The 19,643-nt window shown below is 28.7% G+C and overlaps 3 protein-coding genes and 2 pseudogenes across 3 annotated transcripts; all 5 read left to right on the forward strand.

The window, feature by feature from the left end:
* The first annotated feature begins 1,224 nt into the window (after positions 1-1,224).
* Positions 1,225-7,420, forward strand: LOC126553800 (uncharacterized). The gene is made up of 9 exons (XM_050208915.1): positions 1,225-1,257; positions 1,332-1,575; positions 1,709-1,737; positions 5,924-6,032; positions 6,091-6,278; positions 6,511-6,604; positions 6,704-6,987; positions 7,070-7,235; positions 7,314-7,420. The coding sequence occupies exons 1-9, from the start codon at positions 1,225-1,227 to the stop codon at positions 7,418-7,420; spliced, it is 1,254 nt and encodes a 417-aa protein (XP_050064872.1).
* On the forward strand, positions 1,752-5,805 carry LOC126553799 (uncharacterized). The gene is made up of 7 exons (XM_050208914.1): positions 1,752-2,493; positions 2,713-3,038; positions 3,106-3,308; positions 3,428-3,665; positions 3,848-4,032; positions 4,146-5,220; positions 5,288-5,805. Exons 1-7 carry the CDS (start codon positions 2,398-2,400, stop codon positions 5,382-5,384), a joined length of 2,220 nt encoding a protein of 739 aa, XP_050064871.1. The 5' UTR covers positions 1,752-2,397; the 3' UTR covers positions 5,385-5,805.
* A 999-nt stretch (positions 7,421-8,419) lies between the features above and the next one.
* LOC114121084 (uncharacterized) lies at positions 8,420-9,410 on the forward strand (annotated as a pseudogene).
* A 1,941-nt stretch (positions 9,411-11,351) lies between these two features.
* Positions 11,352-14,219, forward strand: LOC114126674 (uncharacterized). Its single transcript, XM_050208913.1, has 8 exons — positions 11,352-11,381; positions 11,525-11,772; positions 11,845-11,953; positions 12,042-12,242; positions 12,486-12,756; positions 13,164-13,253; positions 13,341-13,769; positions 13,856-14,219. Exons 1-8 carry the CDS (start codon positions 11,352-11,354, stop codon positions 13,987-13,989), a joined length of 1,512 nt encoding a protein of 503 aa, XP_050064870.1. The 3' UTR covers positions 13,990-14,219.
* On the forward strand, positions 14,047-15,310 carry LOC126553798 (uncharacterized; annotated as a pseudogene).
* The last annotated feature ends 4,333 nt before the right edge of the window (positions 15,311-19,643 follow it).

The following is a 19,643-nucleotide window of genomic DNA, read 5'->3' on the forward strand; positions in this document are numbered from 1 at the left end:
TATAATAGAAATAACCTTGTATTTATTTTAAATATTCCTTTAGTGTACCAGCACGACTTAAGTTTATATAAATTAATACCGTTACCGGTATGAGTTGCTGTTAATAAAAAGAAATGTATGTATATTAGACCTAAGCATGATTTTTTAGCTGTTACTAAATCTAAGGAACTCTACTCGACATATGATAACTTTAACCCTACAATTTGTAAAGCTGCTCGTGAATTTCTGATATGTCCCAAAACACATCCATTGCACCCCAGGAGTATGAGACCTGTGTGTTCGAGCGAACGTACGAAGTTAATATATTATAATATGCCTCACCGCCGACCGACACATACACACACCCTCACGCACACGTAATTATTGTTATCTGTTTATTTATTTATTTTTGTATGTTTAATTGTCGCGTGAATTCCCACTAAACATTTGATGTTGCCTAACATTTCTGCGATGTATGTTTTGGGTTGCATACGGAACATCACATTTCTATGTTAATAGGACATTTTATGGGTGTTTTGATTTAATTATCACTTAACTATAAATGTATAACATATCAACAACGTTTCAAACTTAACTTTTATGGAACATCGCATTTTAATGTCAATAGGTTGTTCTCGGGATGTTTAGCTTGTACGGATAAAAATCCTCATTATTATATAGATATACTATTATATTATTATTTATATCGGCTGACGCCCGAGCAAGATGGAGGGAGAGTTCTACGAACAACACTATAGCTTTATCTACATTATTATAAGACATTTAATTATAATATTATTTGGGTTTTTCTATGACGTTATTATCAGTTCATTGGTAACTATATTAATTATTGTATATATATATATATATATAATGAGTTCACCGGTGCTGCCCGACCGACCGCTGTACGTCCTCACTCCGCGTCTCCGCCGTCGACACTCGTCTCCACTGACGACTATTCGAATTCGAATCTATATAATAATACTCGCTTGCTTGAGCTTTTGCGTCCTGCCAGTGTTTTTATTATACCTACTATAATCGTCTAATCGTCGCAGAATAATATAATATATTCAATATAATTGAATAGGTAATCGATAATTATTTGTAACATTTTTCGCGTGCACTTTAGCATAGTCGCATAGAGCATTTTTACAGTTTGTTATTTTATTTGTTGTGTTCAGTTTTCAAAGGCCCGTGTTAAATAGTAATATAGTAAACATAAATATTAAATATAATAATAACATTATGTCTACGAAACAACCTCTAAAGGTTCGTAAAGTAAGTATTATATTATTTAATTATGTACCTAATTTAAATTTAATAACATAAGCTTTTTTACCATTACCACGTAGAACCGGACGTATAATAAGCGATGGGTCATTGTTTTGTTTACGGAATCAAAGGATTACAGTGTTGTGCCTGTTAATTGGCTAATTTTACCACCAACATTGGAGCTATCAGCTTTAAACATTTCAGTAATTGAATTTTGTCGATGGCCTCCGTTTAATGTTACTAGCGTTGAACTAACAAACGCTTATGATCCAGAAGATTTATGGGGTTTATTCAAAATTAAAATTTTGTCCAGTAAAATATATGGTAGGTACTTTATAAAAAGTTTTAAAACATTATAAAAGGTTCAATTAATAATTAATACAAGTCAAATAAACTTGATACCTACTTGAAATTACTTCATAATTCAAATTGTACCTGATTGTATTGGTTTACTTAGTCAATTTCAAAGAAGCCTGGCATAAACGTGTGGAGATCAGGGACTGAGACCGGATCGAAAAGAACCGGTTACGGAACCTAAAACCTAGCGTAAATTAAAGGACCGAAAATAACCGTTACCTGTATTTTATATTTTTAATAGACTCTAACCAATACCGAAACCTTTAAATAATACCAAAAGAATACCGGTCTTTTTAAGGTCTTTTACTGTTTTCAAGTTCCTATTGAAGTCGAAAGAAATTACTCTTTAAACTAAAAATATATTATGTAGAAACAATAATTATATTTTTTATTATATATAATATTTACGCAATGTTTTTTTCCGGCCGCGACGCCCGTATGTTGGCGGCCGACAATGATGGTCCATCGACCAATGTATATAATAATATTGTCTATGGAATATAAATATACATCATGTATATGTTACACGATAACGGATAATTTCTACGGACACATAAGTTATTTTTACAATTATAAAAATTACACTGGGATTTTGAAGTATTTATTTTTATTACAAATCTGATATCTACACGTCAAACACAGTATATTATATCGTGACTTATAAATTATTATCGAATATCGGTGCCCAGTGGATAGTGGTGTATTTGCTTTATTTGCTGTTTAGTCGCAAGAACATGCAGTCTTCTTTTATTTTATTAGTTGAAATTTGAAAAGTATTGAATTAAAATTATGGGCCGTCATACCGTGTCATGCGTTTATAAATATTTTGTGTACGATAAGAAATCTAACGAGTCAGTATGTAAAAGTTGCAATGGAAAAATAAAAGTAAGTACTTACACTTACACTTAAACATTTTATGTTCATTTAATTTTAATTTAAGTTTAAAATCATTGACAAAATAATTAAAATAATATTAAAATGGTAGTTAACTATGTAATATTCAAGTAGTTTTCTGCACTTGTACGTGTAGCTTTGTAGCAGATTACTTATGAAACGTTTAAATAATATTTATTTTGATTAATTTAGTTTGTATATTGTTTTAAGGGAAAGCATGGGACAAATTTGAAAAGACACCTGAGTTCCCACCAGGATGTATATGAAGAGATGTTGGTTAAAGATACAGATATAAAAAAATCTTCTACCAAAATTAACACATCTGTTATCAAAGCACACGAAAAACTTTTTTATTTTTCTATACCTGAAGTTAAAGTTAACATTAATATGCATACATTAATCAGCGCCTGTGTAGATTTAGTCACTGTAAATGGGCGGCCATATAGTGTACTAAATGATAGTGGTTTCAAAAAAATTATAAATCCAATTTTAGATGGTTTAGATAAAAAAGTGGCTATAAATTCAAATACTATTAAGTAAGATAATGTTTTACATACATTTTTGAAAATGTTTTATTTATTAAATATTATTTATAATTCATAGGCAGTATGTACATGAAGAATCATTAGCCATACAAAAAGAAATTCGTACTGAAGCTTTTACCAAAGCAAAACTAATATCATTGAAACTTGATGCTGTGACGAGACTAAATCGATCATTTTTGGGAATTAATATACAATACATTGTGGGTGATTATATCAAGCTCAGAACTCTTGCCTTAATTGAGCTTACTCAATCACATACAGGTATAAATTAAATATTAATATTAATTGTTATGCGTTTCACTAATATTTAAGTTTATTGTAAATAATTTTTAACTATACAAATAAATAAATAGATAACATTTATATTACCTATATTTTAGGTTTTTATTTAAAAGAAATTATTTTAAATGTCTTAAAAAAATACAATATTGAACATGATCAAATTTATACCATAACATCTGACAATGGGGCTAATATGTTAAAAGCTGTGAGCTTGATTGAAAAAGATATTTCAGAATTACAACAGTTCACAAAAGAATCAGCTAGTACATCAGAAAATAATGGTGAACCAACTTTGTTGGATATTGTCGATATTGATGATAGCAGCTCTGTTTGCAGGTAAATATGTAATATGTATATGGCATATGTGCTATAAATTAAACCTTAAATTTTAATTGTTTACAATAAATTAAATGAAGATTAATATTCTTTAATTCCTATTGAATGATTATATATATACATCTGTATATACACATACATGTATTTAAATATAAGTTTATAATTTGTGTTATAATTTAAAGCGTGAACAGTGAAACATGTACAGAAAATAATGTTGATCTTGATGAAGACCAAATCATCGAGTTGCTTGCTGAAAATACAGAAGAAAATACCTATTGTCTAGATAATGATTATGAACAAACTGAAAATATATTGAATGAAATTCAATCATTTCAAAACATTGGAGACAACAGTTCAATATTTACAGGTTGATTTTCTCAAAATACTCTTTTATAAAAAAAACATGAAATTTATATTTAGAAAAATTAAAAACCTTTGAAAAAAATAAACATGTATAAATATGTAAATTTTGATTTTTAGGTGTACGATGTGTGGCTCATACCTTACAGTTGGCTGTGTTGGACAGTTTGAAAGATCATGGAATTGAAAAACTATTAAATAAAGTTCGGTCATTGGTTAAAAAACTTCGAAACCAAACATACTTATACATAATAAAAAAAGAAAAATTAAAGTCTCCCATACTTGACTGTCTAACTCGTTGGCATTCAACGTTGGATATGTTGGAAAGAGTCAAATATCTTAAATTCTTTATACAGAATATGGCAGCAAATGATTCATCATTTAAAAAAGTATGTTTAAATAATTCAGAATGGAATCAAATTGAAGTTATTTCAAAAGCTTTGTTACCATCAAAAATATGTACCAAAAAGTTCCAAAATGAGCAGTTTACATTATCCGATTTTTATGGAAGCTGGATTTTGTGTAAAATTCAAACTAAAAAATGTAATACTTCATTTTCTGAAAAATTGGTTGAATGTTTAACTAATAGGGAAAAACATTTAATGCAGAACAAAGTTTTATTGGCAGCAATTTTCTTGGACCCACGATACAAAATCATTCTTGATGACCAACAATACACTACTGCCATCAATCATTTAATTGGTGTTTGGCTTCAATTGAAAAAGTTGGAACAAAAAAGTGTTGACTTAACTAAAAACAATGATGATATAATATTAAGCAGAGATTCAGAAGATGAATCAACTACAGGTTCTGACGGACTTGAAGAATTTCTTAAAGAAAAGGACAATGTTGACAAGTGTATTGTATCCAAAATGTCACAAACATCTGTATCACATACAATTGAAGCAATTCTCAAGTCATACCATATTAAACAAGACAGATTAAACCATAGAATAAATATCCTCAAGTTTTGGAAATCAATGGAAACAGTATATCCAGAAATCTATATCCTTTCTAAAATAATACTATCAGTTCCATCAACTCAAGTTAGTGTTGAACGTCTATTCTCAGGCCTTAAATTCATTTTGTCACCGTATAGAAGTAATATAAATTCCCAAAACCTAGAAGACCAATTGTTAGTACGTACAAACAGATTGTTCGATAAAGTTGAAAATGAATATAATATGAAAAAAAGGTAAAAATATTTGTAGTACCTATAATATGAATTTAATGTTATATTTTTATTTTTATTAATGTTTTAGTACTGAGAAACATGAATCTCCAAACATTAAAGAAGATATAGAAGATGACCATAATACAATTGATTCAATGTCAGGTTTAAAACGTAAAAGAAAGTAATTAAGTTCATGTAATATATATTATTAAATTAGTTTTATTTACTGTCAATAAAAATAATGGATTTAAATATTCAAAACCTAAACTATCTACTTTATTTTAAAATGTATATAAATCCTAACAACATTTGATCTTGAATAAATGAACAAGTATTTTACCAGTATTTGTTAATTGTGCCAATTGAATAATTTTGTTAAAATGCAACTATAAATTATTATCAACTGTAAGTGTAAAGTGTGTATTTATATTTAATAATGAAACAGGTTCTCATGGGGTTTCAATATAAACTTTCTCAGTAGTTTGTACCTAAATGAATGTAACATACTGTATACACTAAACAGTAGTATACCTATATTCATGTATTTTTGTATTAACAATTTTAGTTTGAAAACATAATGTACCTATGTACCGGTTAAAAACCGGTTGGAACCGAAACCTAAATTTTAAAATTCATAAAATCCCGAAATTTAACCTAAACCCCTAAAAAAATATTTTTAAGACCCGAACCCTTACCTAAACCGTTAAAACCATTAAGGTCTCAGTCCCTGGTGGAGATTGAAAGTTCTTCTACAGAAAATGAATCTGAAGTACTCAAAAAGAAAAAGAAAAACCACCAAAGAAGTTCATCTGAAGATGACAGTCACTTTGAGGGTATGCCTACTATTTTTATACTTCTTTAAAAATTAGGTATTAATTTATTTTTATTTAGATTGTAGCTTTTCAGTAACACCTATCAGAAAAAAACCAAAAAAAGATGTGCCAATAACATTTACTGAATTGCTGGTGAGAAATTCCGATGAAGAATTCAATTGTGAACTAGAGTCTGTATCACCACCGGCAGTACAAATTGCAGCTAGTTCCTCAATATCTTACATAATTAATGATAACATAGATACGGTAATACAAATTTAATTTTTAATTAGGTATTTAAGCACTGCAATAGTTAAATTTTAAAAAGTTAAAAATAAAATAGTACCTATAGGACATAGGTACTATGTTTTAATATAATATAAAATATAAAATATCGTTACATCAATTTAAATTCATAAAATATTAAGTACCATAAAAAATTAACAATTGAACCAAATTTATTTTCAATTTGATGCGGAAATTAATATTTAATTGATAGCAGGCAACATCTCAGGTTGAAAATACTGATGAAATACAATTACTTGAACAATATGAACCAGTTATTGTTCCTAATACCTCATACAGTACAACCAGTGAGTATACTTACTTGGTATTTTATCTGAATTAACTACTTCAATGTTATTAATTTAAAACCAATACAAATATTTTTTTGATATTTTTTTATTACATAGACACTGGTAGCTTAAATCAGAAAATCTTTGATATTTTAACTAATATGCAATTAGAACAAGTCAACATTAAAAAAGAGCTAGTGGCATCAAATTTAATATTGAATCGATTACTTACAAAAGTTGAAGTTTTGGAAACTAATTTAAAAAACAATAATTTAAACTCTGCAATGGCCAACCAGTATATTGATTCAAATTTTCTTTCATTATTCCCAATTAAAGATAAAGATGAATTTTTATCAGTTGAATCGAACATAGTAAATGAAGTGGACTTTGTGTTGAAACTAGTATGTTATCTTTATAAAAAACTAATTTAAACTTAGAAAATTTGATTTCAATATATTCTTATATTCCTATAAATAATTTTAGGAATCATTCATTAAAAGTATTGGTGGATGTGGACTAAAAAGTAATATTACAAGGGTGTTACAAAAAATATTTAGTGATGAATTTTCTGTTATCTCTACGTGGACTGGACGTGGTAAAAATATATCCATTACAATAGGAAGTTCTGAAGTGATAAAACTAATAAAAATTTATTTAATTTACTATATTACAAATCAATTACATATAAACATATATTATAATATACAGAAACAATGATTTTTTTCAGGGTTTATTAAAGCTAATTCTAAAGATGTATTAACGGATTCAGAATTTGAAATCACTGTTGCTAATTGGCTTAGACATGCAAACACTCGTTTGAGTAGAGCAAAATAATTTTAATTTTCAAAAGTTAGTATATGGTTATTTTGAATATATTGAATTTTGTATGTAAGAATGCAAATATAGGTATTGTAGTTAGAATGCAGATACATTTTAATTAATTTTGTAGTTAAATAAAAAAGTAATTAAATATTTAAAAAAATCTTATTTAAAGTTGAATATAACATTAAAATAAAAATGATTGGGCTATTTAAATTTTTCCACGGATAAACCAATGTTTATTATCCCCTCTAGGTAGAAGACGTGATTCCTTTGACTGCTTATATCAACATAAACTATTGAATAGGACTGTCAATTGTCCAGAGCTCTTGAGTTGAATTGGCCTTAGAGTCCCCTCAGTCAATACAAGACAAAATTCCCTATTCTATATTGCATCGGGTAACCACAACTTTGTTCTCCATAGTCCTATAAGTAGAGTCCTTCATTATTGTGTTGACAATCTATCTAACTTTTTCTTTTTTGATGATACTCATAAGTTTAAAAAATTATTACTTATTATTTTCTTAGCTTAATTTATTTATGCTATTTTAGAATTAACTATTAGACTTAAGTTATCAATGTTATGTTACTTCTTATCTTGTATCATATATTGTACTCTCTGCCCTTGCAGACGTTACTATAGATAAAATAATAAAAAAAAAATTATTCTCGTTTAATATAATATAATAATATGTAACAAACATAATATTAATACTGGTTTTCAATTCTTATTTTTTTGTGGTACATTCAATTTAACTTTTTTAGATTGAATTACTTTTAACCCCTATTTGTGGACTAATTATTTTATTTTTATTTTTTCAGATTTGCAGTTCAAAGAAAAAAGATTTATCTCTCATATCAACAAAATATTTTAGAAGAGTACTTAAAGCTGAACAACAAAAAGTAAATTTGAATGTTACGTCCATAGTAAATAGTAATAGTATAAATTTTGTTAAGACAAACATTACAAACAATGATTTACCACTAAAATTATCAGTATCCGTGAAAGATCCCATGATACCTGAATGTTTGTTAAATACATTAAATTTTGAAACCGTCCAATCCAATAACTTTAATTTGGGTTTTGATGCTTTTAATGATCCAACTATAACCAATCATGACCCTATGAGCCCTATGTTAGAAGTTGATTTACAGAAAAATGTATGTATTACAGATAAATTGCGTCTATTAATTATTAAACACAAAGTTTCTCATAATTTTTGTAACAGCTTGCTTCAGTTATTGAAAAGTGAAGGTTTAGACGTTCCAAAAGATATTAGGACTTTGATGAAAACTCCTAAACTCCATGATATTGTCGATATTTCTGGTGGTTACTACATACATTTAGGTCTAAGAAATATGCTACTACCTATTTTAATTAAAATTAATGCTCAAATATATATAAAATCCCATGTATTAGAGATAGGTATCAATATAGATGGCCTTCCTGTATCTAAAAGTTCTAAAAGTCAAATTTGGCCAGCATTAATATCAATTTTAAATTTTAAAGAGCTAAAAGAAAATGTTATACCAATAGGCATTTTCTATGGATTTCAAAAACCCATTTCTATTGAGGAATTCTTAAATCCATTAATAATAGATTTATTGGAGGTGTTAGAATGGGTTGACTGTAAATGGGTTGTTTTTTACTGTAAATATTTCAAATTTTTCATGTGATAGCCCGGCAAAGGCGTTTTTACTTAATGTTAAGGGTCATAATGCGTATTTTGGCTGTACATTATGTATAGAGGAAGGAACATATTTGGAACATCGTATGACTTATCCTGGTTTAGATGCAACATTAAGAACTGATGAGTCTTTCAGAAGTAAAAAAGATGAGGATTACCATAAAGGCAATAGTCCTTTAGTTTGTTTACCAATTAATATAATCAATACAGTTGTGTTAGATTATATGCATAATGTATGCCTAGGTGTAGTTAAAAAATTAGTTGAATTTTGGGTGAAAGGTAATAAGCAAGTAAGATTGGAAAAAGATAAAAAATAAAAAATAAATTATGAGTTAAAAAAATTAAGACCTTATGTACCTTCTGAGATATGTCGCTTACCAAGGGTGCTGGATGAAATTGAACATTATAAAGCCACAGAACTTAGAACTTTTTTATTATATACCGGTCAAATAGTTCTAAAGGGTAACTTAAAAAAAAAGTTTTATTATCATTTCCTATTGTTGGTTTATGCAATTCGAATTTTAATTTGTCCTGAAACCTGTTCTAAATATAATGAACTATCAACTCAGTTCCTAAAGAAATTTGTTAATGATTATTCTGCATTATATGGTTCTCAATACATATCTTATAATGTACATAGTTTAATTCACTTACCATTTTATGTTCTTCTTCATGGTCCATTAGACAATTTTAGTTGTTTTCGTTATGAAAATTATTTACAAGAAATAAAAAAATCTATCAAGTCAATCAAATATCCCCTGCAAGAAATCTTCAATAGAATAGTAGAAAAACAAAAAATGTATGATACACTTCCTGCTCAATTACATAAAATATATCCTGTCTTAAGCAATGAAATAATACACAGTAATCCTTCACCTCTCTTTAATATAAATGATAAACTTTTTGAAAAAATCACTTTAGAACTAACAAGTACAATTATAAATGTTCTTAAAGAAAAAGATAGATATATAATGCTTACTAATAACACTCTAGTTATGGTTCAGCATATTGTTGAACCGAAAAATGAACCTCCTAATTTAATTGTAAAACAATTCATCAGCTATTCTGAATTTACTAATACACCAGAATCTTCTTTCAAAATCGGGGTTTACATGGTTGACACTTCTAAAATGTCTAAATTATATCGTATTAATTTAACTGATATAAAATATAAATGTTTTTTTATTAGACTCTCCGACAATTTGGCATTGATCTCAACACTTTGTCATTTAGAGACTTAATTAGCTTGTACCTTCAGGCTACAATTAACATATTATTAAGTCATTCAAACAACATTTTTAAAAATCATTCTGTTTATATTTTATTATCATTAATGTTATTTTGCAAAGTACATTTTTAACTGTATACCTATTATTTTATAATAATTTAATACACTATACTAGGTATATATTATATGTATACACTTTTTTATATTAAGATTGATTGTTTTTTTTTTTTTGATTTATATATAATTTTATTTTAAAAATATAATATAACTGAAAATTAACAGATTTAAATCATTCAATCCAATTATATTCTTTTGTTTGTTATTATAATTTCATTTATGTTATTTTTTAAATACATTTTTTACTGTATAGGTACCTATTATTTTAGGAAGTGACCATTTTCACGTCCGACGTGAAATCATGTATTTTCACGTCCTGTTCTCTGATTGGTCATGATACTGATAAGTAAACGTATTGATAATAATGATAATGTGCCCGCCATTATTTGAATATTTATTATTTTTAGAATTAATTTTAAGTAAGAAAATATATTATATTATAAGGTAAGACATTTTTTAATACCACATTTTTAAATTTTATTAAATATGAATATCTATAATTTTGTCATAACTCATAAGTCATAAGATAAGAAAATAGTATAAAATTATTAATTAGGTAGGTAATAAAATTGAATGTGTGAAAACTTTATTGTTTTTCATTAATTTTGCAAGTCAACATTGGAAATTCTATTCTATTTTAAATCATTAACATAGCACATTGAAGATTAAAGACCTCTAATCTTTATGCACCGTGAAGATAAACTAATCTCCTGGACTATCCAGTAATATTGATAAAATTGTATTATAGGTAAATCTGTGTACTGTCTACTAAGACACATTGGGATACAAATGGTATTGTTTTATTTAAAAAATGTATTTATTTATTTATTGTGTGAATTCTTGTAAAGTGTTTTTAGTGATTTTTGACTAGAAAATTATTTTATTTTTATAATTATTAAATACAATTAATACTATGTCTAACAGCAAAGAAAATTCTGACATTGTAAGTAATATTAATCTATTTTTTACTAAATTCTAATTGTGACAAATTTAATAATTAGTATTATTATTATTAATATTATTTTGACACAAATATATAAATATGAATATAAAAATGTAATTATACTAATCTTGTTTTAATTTTAGTTAATTAAAGAACTTAACATTAACAGTGAGTTTAGTTCATTAGTAGAACTTGAAAACTCTATTAAAGCATATGAGATAAAAAGTTTTTGCAATTTTACAAAATTCAGTTCAAGAACCATTGAAGGAGCAAGAAAGAAGGGTTTATTAAGATATATAAACCCTGTCTTAGAATACTCGGCTATTGATTACATGTGTGTTCAAGGGGGGCAGTACAAATCAAAATCAAAAGGAATACGACCACAACAAAGGTTGAATCAATAGTCTTATAAGAATACTTTAGAAGTAACTATCTTTAACTAATCTTAAGTTTTTTTTTGTAGTTCTTACAGTTCAAATTGTCCAGTATTCCTGGCTATAAGAGCTGATATAACAAGAGAAAAATTGACAGTTAAATCTTTTATTAGTGAACATAACCATACTTGTAGTAAGGTAAAAAACAATTTGTAATGTTTAAATACTATTATATAGTAAGTAAGTTATAATTAATATAATTTACGTTAATACGTTTTTTTATTAGCCCATGTTTGATCATTACCCAAAACAAAGGAGACTGGACAATGATGCAAAAATTATGGCCACAAAATTAATTAACATGAAAGTGAATAAAAAAATTTTACAGAATGATCTAATGCAGACCCATGACAAAATAATTACTTTGAAAGAAATACATAATTTAGTTTTAACCAAATCTCCAGCAACTGATGCCCTGAAAAATTTGGTGAATACTTATGAAAATAAATCAAATGTTGACTTAGAAATTTTAAAAAACGAAAATAATCAACTGCAAGCCATTTTCTATCAAGATGCAGAAATGAAACGAATATTTTCTTTATGTCCTGAAATTTTGTTTATTGATGCCATTTATAAATTAAATGATTTAAGATTGCCACTTTATGTTTTTTTAGGTTTGTAATCGGCATTGTGTTGCTATAATATTATTATTTATTGTGTAAATGTGTTTAAAGTTGTCGATTCGAATGGGCAAAGTGAAATTGTTGGATTTTGTCTTCTTACATCTGAAGACTCAGAAAATGTTTCAAACATGGCATCTACTTTTCAAAAATGGAATCCAGCATGGAAGAGTACAAAGTGTATAATGGCAGATAAAGACTTTGTAGAAAGAAACGTGTTCAAAAATAAATTTACAGATGCTCATATTTTAATTTGTATTTTCCACTGTTTAAGATCAATGTCTAGAGAAATAACAACAGAAAAAATGAATATTACATCAGGTAATCAGTATATATTTAATATTTGCGGATAAATAAATGCATTACATAGGTACCTACTAAGTTAATATGCCTACTTTATTGTTTTTGGTTTATATTGGTATAAATATAGGAGAAAGAACATTGTGCAATTGTAAAATTTTACAAGACATAGTCTATGCAAAAAATGCAATAGAGTATGACAATTTATATGAAAAACTGAAGAACACAAAATTAGAAAATGTAATCAACTATTTTGAAAAAAACTGGCACCCAATAAAAAATGAGTGGGTCAATCACTTTCAATCCAAGTTTTTGACATTAGGTAGGTTTGATATTTTGAACTAATTTTGTAGAATTTTTTTTACATACACACATGTACCTACATTGTATTTGGAATAACATAAACAATAATTATCATTGTATTTTAGGTAATAAAACCAACAATAGGCTTGAAAGTATTAATCAAAAAATAACACAGATAGTAACTAAACATTCAAGACTGGATCAATTATTTCAAGGTTACTAAACATTAAAAAACACAGTTCACTTATGCCATACAAGAATTTAAAGCATAGAAGTTTAACTAAATAATTATTGTTTTACAGGCCTAGAAATGTTGATGGTAACTCTTAGGACGGAAAGAGACCATGTGGCCTATGAATGTTTTAGTAAAACTCCCAGTTTTTTTAACTATTTATCAAACAATGAAAAAGAAATTTATCAACATCTAACTCCTTATGCTTTCAATAAGGTTGTAAAAAAATTCAGACTAAAAGATAATGTTCAGATAAAAACGGTTAATGAAAATTTACAAATAGTTACTATTGAATCTAGTGAAGGGATTTTAAATACTTCTATATGGAAATGTAGTTGCTCGTTTGCTACGAAATTTAGACAGGCTCATATAAAAGCCAAAAGATTGGCTTCACTGACATCAGAGGCTACAGGAAAAAAATATGAACAACGTTTAAATTTATTGAAACATATTGCTCATTTATGGGAAAATGATAAAATTATTACAACTGCGCAAATAGGTTTGTTTGTTATAAATTATTTAATTTTATAATAAGAACAGATTAAAATAATATAATAAATTAAATAATTTTTGTGGTACTTTAAGATGAATTAAACAAGATGGATGATTTACAAGATGTAGATGTAGCAGCGTGTGACTTCAATAATGCGGTAGAACATGACTTACAAGATACATCAAAAGTTGAAGAATGTAAAATAGACGATGTAAAAAGTAAATAAAATAAATGTATATACTAAGATTTATTATAATAAAATATTTATGAAGTTTATAAAAATATAGTTGACGAAGTTGATGAGTTGCGAGATGAGTTGCCAACTCTTCCTTTAAGAGTACCAAAACGAGGACGCCCAAAGGGTAACTATAAAATTAATGTTTGTTTTATACTGATTTATTTAATTAGAAATTATTATAACTATTGTGAAATTCAGGAAAAGATAAAACTGTGATTGGAGTTCCAAAAAAAAAGAAAACTTCAATCTAAATTAATTCCATTTGAAAAACTGCCAATTAACATAAGGCAATTTGAAATATTAAAATGTTTTGTAAATGAAGATGTAGCCAGAACAGCAGTACATGACAAAATATTAATCAATGAAAATTATATTGAAATGATTCCTGACAAAATTTCTAATAAAATTATTGATGAATTGGTAGCAATAGATGAAGTTAGGTGTTACTTCACAGACGAGAGTTGGCTTGCTATACAACAAATCGTCAAATTAAAAAAACAGTCAGCTACTTGGAACTGTGCAATATGTTTGAAGGATTCAATAACAAAATCTATATGTTGTAATAGGTGTTTAGAGTGGTCACACTTTGAATGTGTTGGTATAAACCAACATTTTAAATCAAAATTGTGGTTTTGCACACTTGCAAAATTAATGAAAAACAATAGTTTTCACATATTCAATTTTATTTTCTACCTAATTAATAATTTTATACTGTTTTTTTATCTTATGATAAATGACTTATGAGTTATGACAAATTTATAGATATCATATTTAATAAAATGTAGAAATGTGGTATTAAAAAATGTCTTACCTTACAATATAATATATTTTCTTACTTAAAATTAATTCTAAAAATAATAAATATTCAAATAATGACGGGCACATTATCATTATTATCAGTACGTTTACTTATCAGTATCATGACCAATCAGAGAACAGGACTTGAAAATAGTCACTTCCATTATTTTATAGTAATTTCATATACTATACTATGTATTATATCATGTGTATACACTTTTTTATTTTAAGATTGCTTATATTATTTATATATAATTTTTATTATTCAATAATTTTATTTCATTTTATATTAATCTGATATATAATATAACTTAAAAAATTAACAGATTTAAATCATTCAAACAAATTATATTCTTTTATTTGTATTATATTATCAATTACCTATCATTTATGTTATTTTATTTTGTCATTAATTTATGTTGTTCAAATAAATCAATTGGAATTACTAAATTATAATATTATTTTTTTTTAATGTTCAATATTTAATTAGGTGGTGAATATTGATTCATAAACATTTATTATTTATGCATAGGTAATACAGGTATTATATTATAAATAATCCATAATATGTATAATATTAAAAAAAAATTTAGCATCTTATATTTTTAGTTAAACAATAACTATACAACAATAGGATCAAACATTGCAGTGATATTTTTAATAACATCAATTTGAGACATCTATGAAACATCAGTGATGTTTCATAGACGTTCTAATTTAATGTGGAAGGAACATCGTGTTTGATCGTTGTAGAGATGTTACAAAGAGATGTTCAGTATACGTCTTATTTGTGACATCATTGCGGTACAATTACGGTCCCAGGGATGTTTTAAATACACTTATGGAACGCAATTTGTAATGTTCCATGTTTCATTGCAACAGCCCAGAAACGTTTGTGGTACAAATTATTGTACAGTGGGTTATATAACTAGCATTACGTAAATTACGACGACGTGTTATCTGCCGCCGTAATATTAGTTAGTCGTTTTTCTCCAGCGTTAACGCAATACGCCCTCATGCGCAAATCGACAATATTAATTACGTTTTTTGCAAGTTTTAAGTCGTGGCGCGAATAGCCACCAGCCCTGTGTTATATACAACACGTATAGTTAGTGTGCGCAAATCGCCACCTTTATTATTATATAATTAGTGGGCGCGAATCGCCACTTTTATTATGTTATTGTTTGTGCGCTAATCGCCAACTGTTTTACGTAGTATATTATTGTTGGCTCGCCTTCAGCTTTAATAATAACAGATTAATGGGCCTTAGCGGCCGGGAGGGTAGGCAACTTATTGCACTACCGTCCCATGAATATAATAAAAGACAATGGTTGTATTGGATTACATAATTTGTATAATAATAATTGACCACTTGGTCCAATAAATGAATAAAATAGTTAAATATATCACAGGGTATATCAGTCAATCTTAATAATATTTTATAACAATAGTATAGCAGAATAATACTAATAATAATAATAATGACCCGTCGGTCAATGACTAGTTATAATAAAATATACCACATACCCTTGGGATTATGGCGTCTTGAGGTGCCGGGATCCGTATAATAATAATAAGTTTAAATACAATAAAAGGTACAAGATTGATCCCGCACACACTCAAGAATGCCGCTAACCTCAACACGAAGAAACGAAGAACACTCACAATACACACTGCTGCAGCGGACACACAACTCAACAAACCACGAGAAACACAATCTTCTGCTGGTAATCAATGACCGCCCTAAACTAGGGGAAAAACAATTAAATGATGGGCAATAAATGCGAGAACGATATTTACCAGACAGAAGAAATCACAAAACACAAGAAAAACGTGGTTTGACAGCTGCAGCAAGAACAAGAAAAAGCAGTATGGCACGGGCGCACGGCTTGCTGGATCATGGACAGCGGACCATAGTAAAGTGCACGAAATTACATGTAACGGACAGGAGAACGAAGAAACTCAAAAGAACGGTCTTTCAGTGTCACCACACTAAAACAATAAACAATGGAAAAACTGGAAACTTTGTGACACTGAAAGCATGACTAGATGAAAAACTTAAAGTTTTGAACATAACCGAATATAAGAAAACATTGATAATGATTCCACAGCTGGCCGGTCGCACACTAACGCCTGATAAGCGTCAGCCGACGAAGGCTGCAACTGTGGAACGCACCGTTACGTGCACACGAAAACGATAACGAAACGGAATGGAACATGCTACATTGAATACCAACAATTATATTATATTGTACTATATTGGGTGCGCGCTAATCGGCACCAAACATTTGTTCCTTTTTTTATATATTGCATTTTTGTATAGGTGCTAATCACTTTATTTAGTTCCGTGTATTATTTAAATTATTTCTATTCTGTGTGCGTGTGTGTGAAATTTTTATATAGGCTCTAGGGGAACAGCTGGCCAGTCTGCGCTCCACGAAATTGTGAGTTATTTTATATTATTGTTTTTATTTATTTCTTCATTATTGTATTTTTTGAGCTAGTGTGATTTATATTTATTTGCACTTGCTATTATTTTTATTATTTACATTGGTTGCGCCAAACCGGCAAGTTACTTATTATTGATATTTTTGTATTGTTGGGCCAGAAGGGCCGTAGTTTATTATTATTATTGTATTATATATTTTTACCATACCTCTAATTTGAGTTACCATTATTATCAGAGTTACCTGTGTCCCTAGTTTTTAAGTTTTACACACACACAATAATACACACTTACACACACCACTGCACACTAGCACTCTTTGGTCTTGCTCGGCGACCCCGTCCACTTCCTTAGAGTCGCTATACATACACGCACACATCTACACAGGTCGGTCGGTGTGTGTGGAGCACGAAGTATTTTGGTGACCGTGCGCCACGGCCTATTATTATCCGTACCCGGCCCGAACACTGTATGTGAAATACTCCTGATGCAGGAACCTAGGGAGGTCCCAGAAAGTTGTGAGATACGTTACGTGGAAATGACTACTACAGTTTTTCACAAATTGAGACATAAGAATGAGTGGTTATATGTTACTAATAATGATTCAGTATTTGTCACTTGCGAAGAAGATAAAGAATCGAAAAATCACACATTAGAAGGAGCAGGCATTATCATACTAAACGAAACTTGTCGCGGATATGCTAACAGAGACGTCCTTATACCCGGATGCATTGCAGGAAGAACACAATGTACCGATTTCATTCCAACATCAGTACTCAAGGAGCCCAGCAGCGACAGCGGAAATGACCAGTTTATCAAAACAATGAAATTTCATCATGTCAAAACAAACCAAATGAGCGATTTGAATGATATTACAATCACGCAAGAGCAAGCTGCGGAACAACTACAACAAAAGTTATTATACCAACAAATAGAATCAAAAATGTATGTGATTGTCGTTATTGGAATAACAACAATTATTGTTATTCTAGTAATCAGTTGCGCATTATCATTGTTATTGAAATTTGTAATAAACAAAACAGGGTGAAAACCATATGAAGAACCACTCCAGCTAAAAGAAAAGTGGACACAAGTCAATACCAATGACTTGCTGGAAGCCACAGCACCTAGTGAAAGATCTTTAGCAACAATTCCAGAGGAAGTGATTGAGACAACTTTTTCAATATACCCAAAATTAAAAACGTAGAATTACAGTAAAAGGGAAGAAAAAGGGATTTTTTTTTTTTTAATATGACTTTATACATGGGTTTTTTTTTCGTTGTTTAGAAAGTCGAGGGACATTCATTTTACGGGGGAGGAATGTAGTAAACCCAATGCACCTGCATTGTGTTGTATTATATTATATTATATTATATTAGGTTATATTATTAAATCATTTAGAAAATGTATATTAATTTAAGTAATACACCTACATTGTAAGCAATAGGCCAGAGATCAGAAAAACATGTTCTTTCCGTCGATTGATTAACGTTTACTCAGCGGAAACACATGGTTATACTTACATAGGACAAATATCACCGGAGATACGTGTTTTCCACAAATAGTAAGTTTTAGCCACAATCAGCGGAAACAACATGTTAGATTCCATAATTATGTAAATCACCATGATAATATAATACCACTCTAAATCAGATCTAATTAAAACGATTAATAATACTAGTCCCCTGTACGTCATTGAGAACTCATATAAATACGAGTAGAGGACTTAGTATTATTCAGAAGGTAGTTAACTCCAGTGTAAGACTATTGCTCGTCGTGGACTTTGTCACAGCCACATCGCCACGAGTTTACGATCAATCCCCAGTACTTGTAATTTTACATAGCAGTAAGCTATTTTACTTTTGTTTTATGTCATTATTTAATATTTTATTTGTTCAAACTTAATAAAACATTTACTTTATTTCAATTAAAACAACATGTGTTTTAATTTACAACATCTACCTTTCTCACAACAACTCAAGCTCAACCAAGGAACGTGCTACGTCGTTTAAATAATTAATTGGTACCTAGTCGCAGTGTCCTGCACAGCGAACACTACAGAACGCATACAGCCCGACATTGACAAACTAATTCCAGTTGGACAGGCAGGATTCCGAGAAAATAGGGGTTGTGAGGAACAGGTACTCGCACTTACAACCCTAATTGAAGCGGGATTTCAAAACAAGTTGAAATCTAATGCTGCATTTGTCGACCTTTCTGCTGCATATGACACTCTTTGGAGACACGGTCTCATGTATAAATTTAGCAAAGCTATACCTTGTAAAAACCTTGTAACTCTCCTAGAAAATATGCTAACTAACCGTCGCTACCAGGTTTTTATGGGCTTTAAAGGAAGTAAATGGCGCACAGCAAACAATGGTTCCCCGCAAGATTCAGT

The sequence above is a fragment of the Aphis gossypii genome, unplaced genomic scaffold (assembly GCF_020184175.1).
Source record: "Aphis gossypii isolate Hap1 unplaced genomic scaffold, ASM2018417v2 Contig00329_ERROPOS47205, whole genome shotgun sequence".
Taxonomy (NCBI): Eukaryota; Metazoa; Arthropoda; class Insecta; order Hemiptera; family Aphididae; genus Aphis; species Aphis gossypii.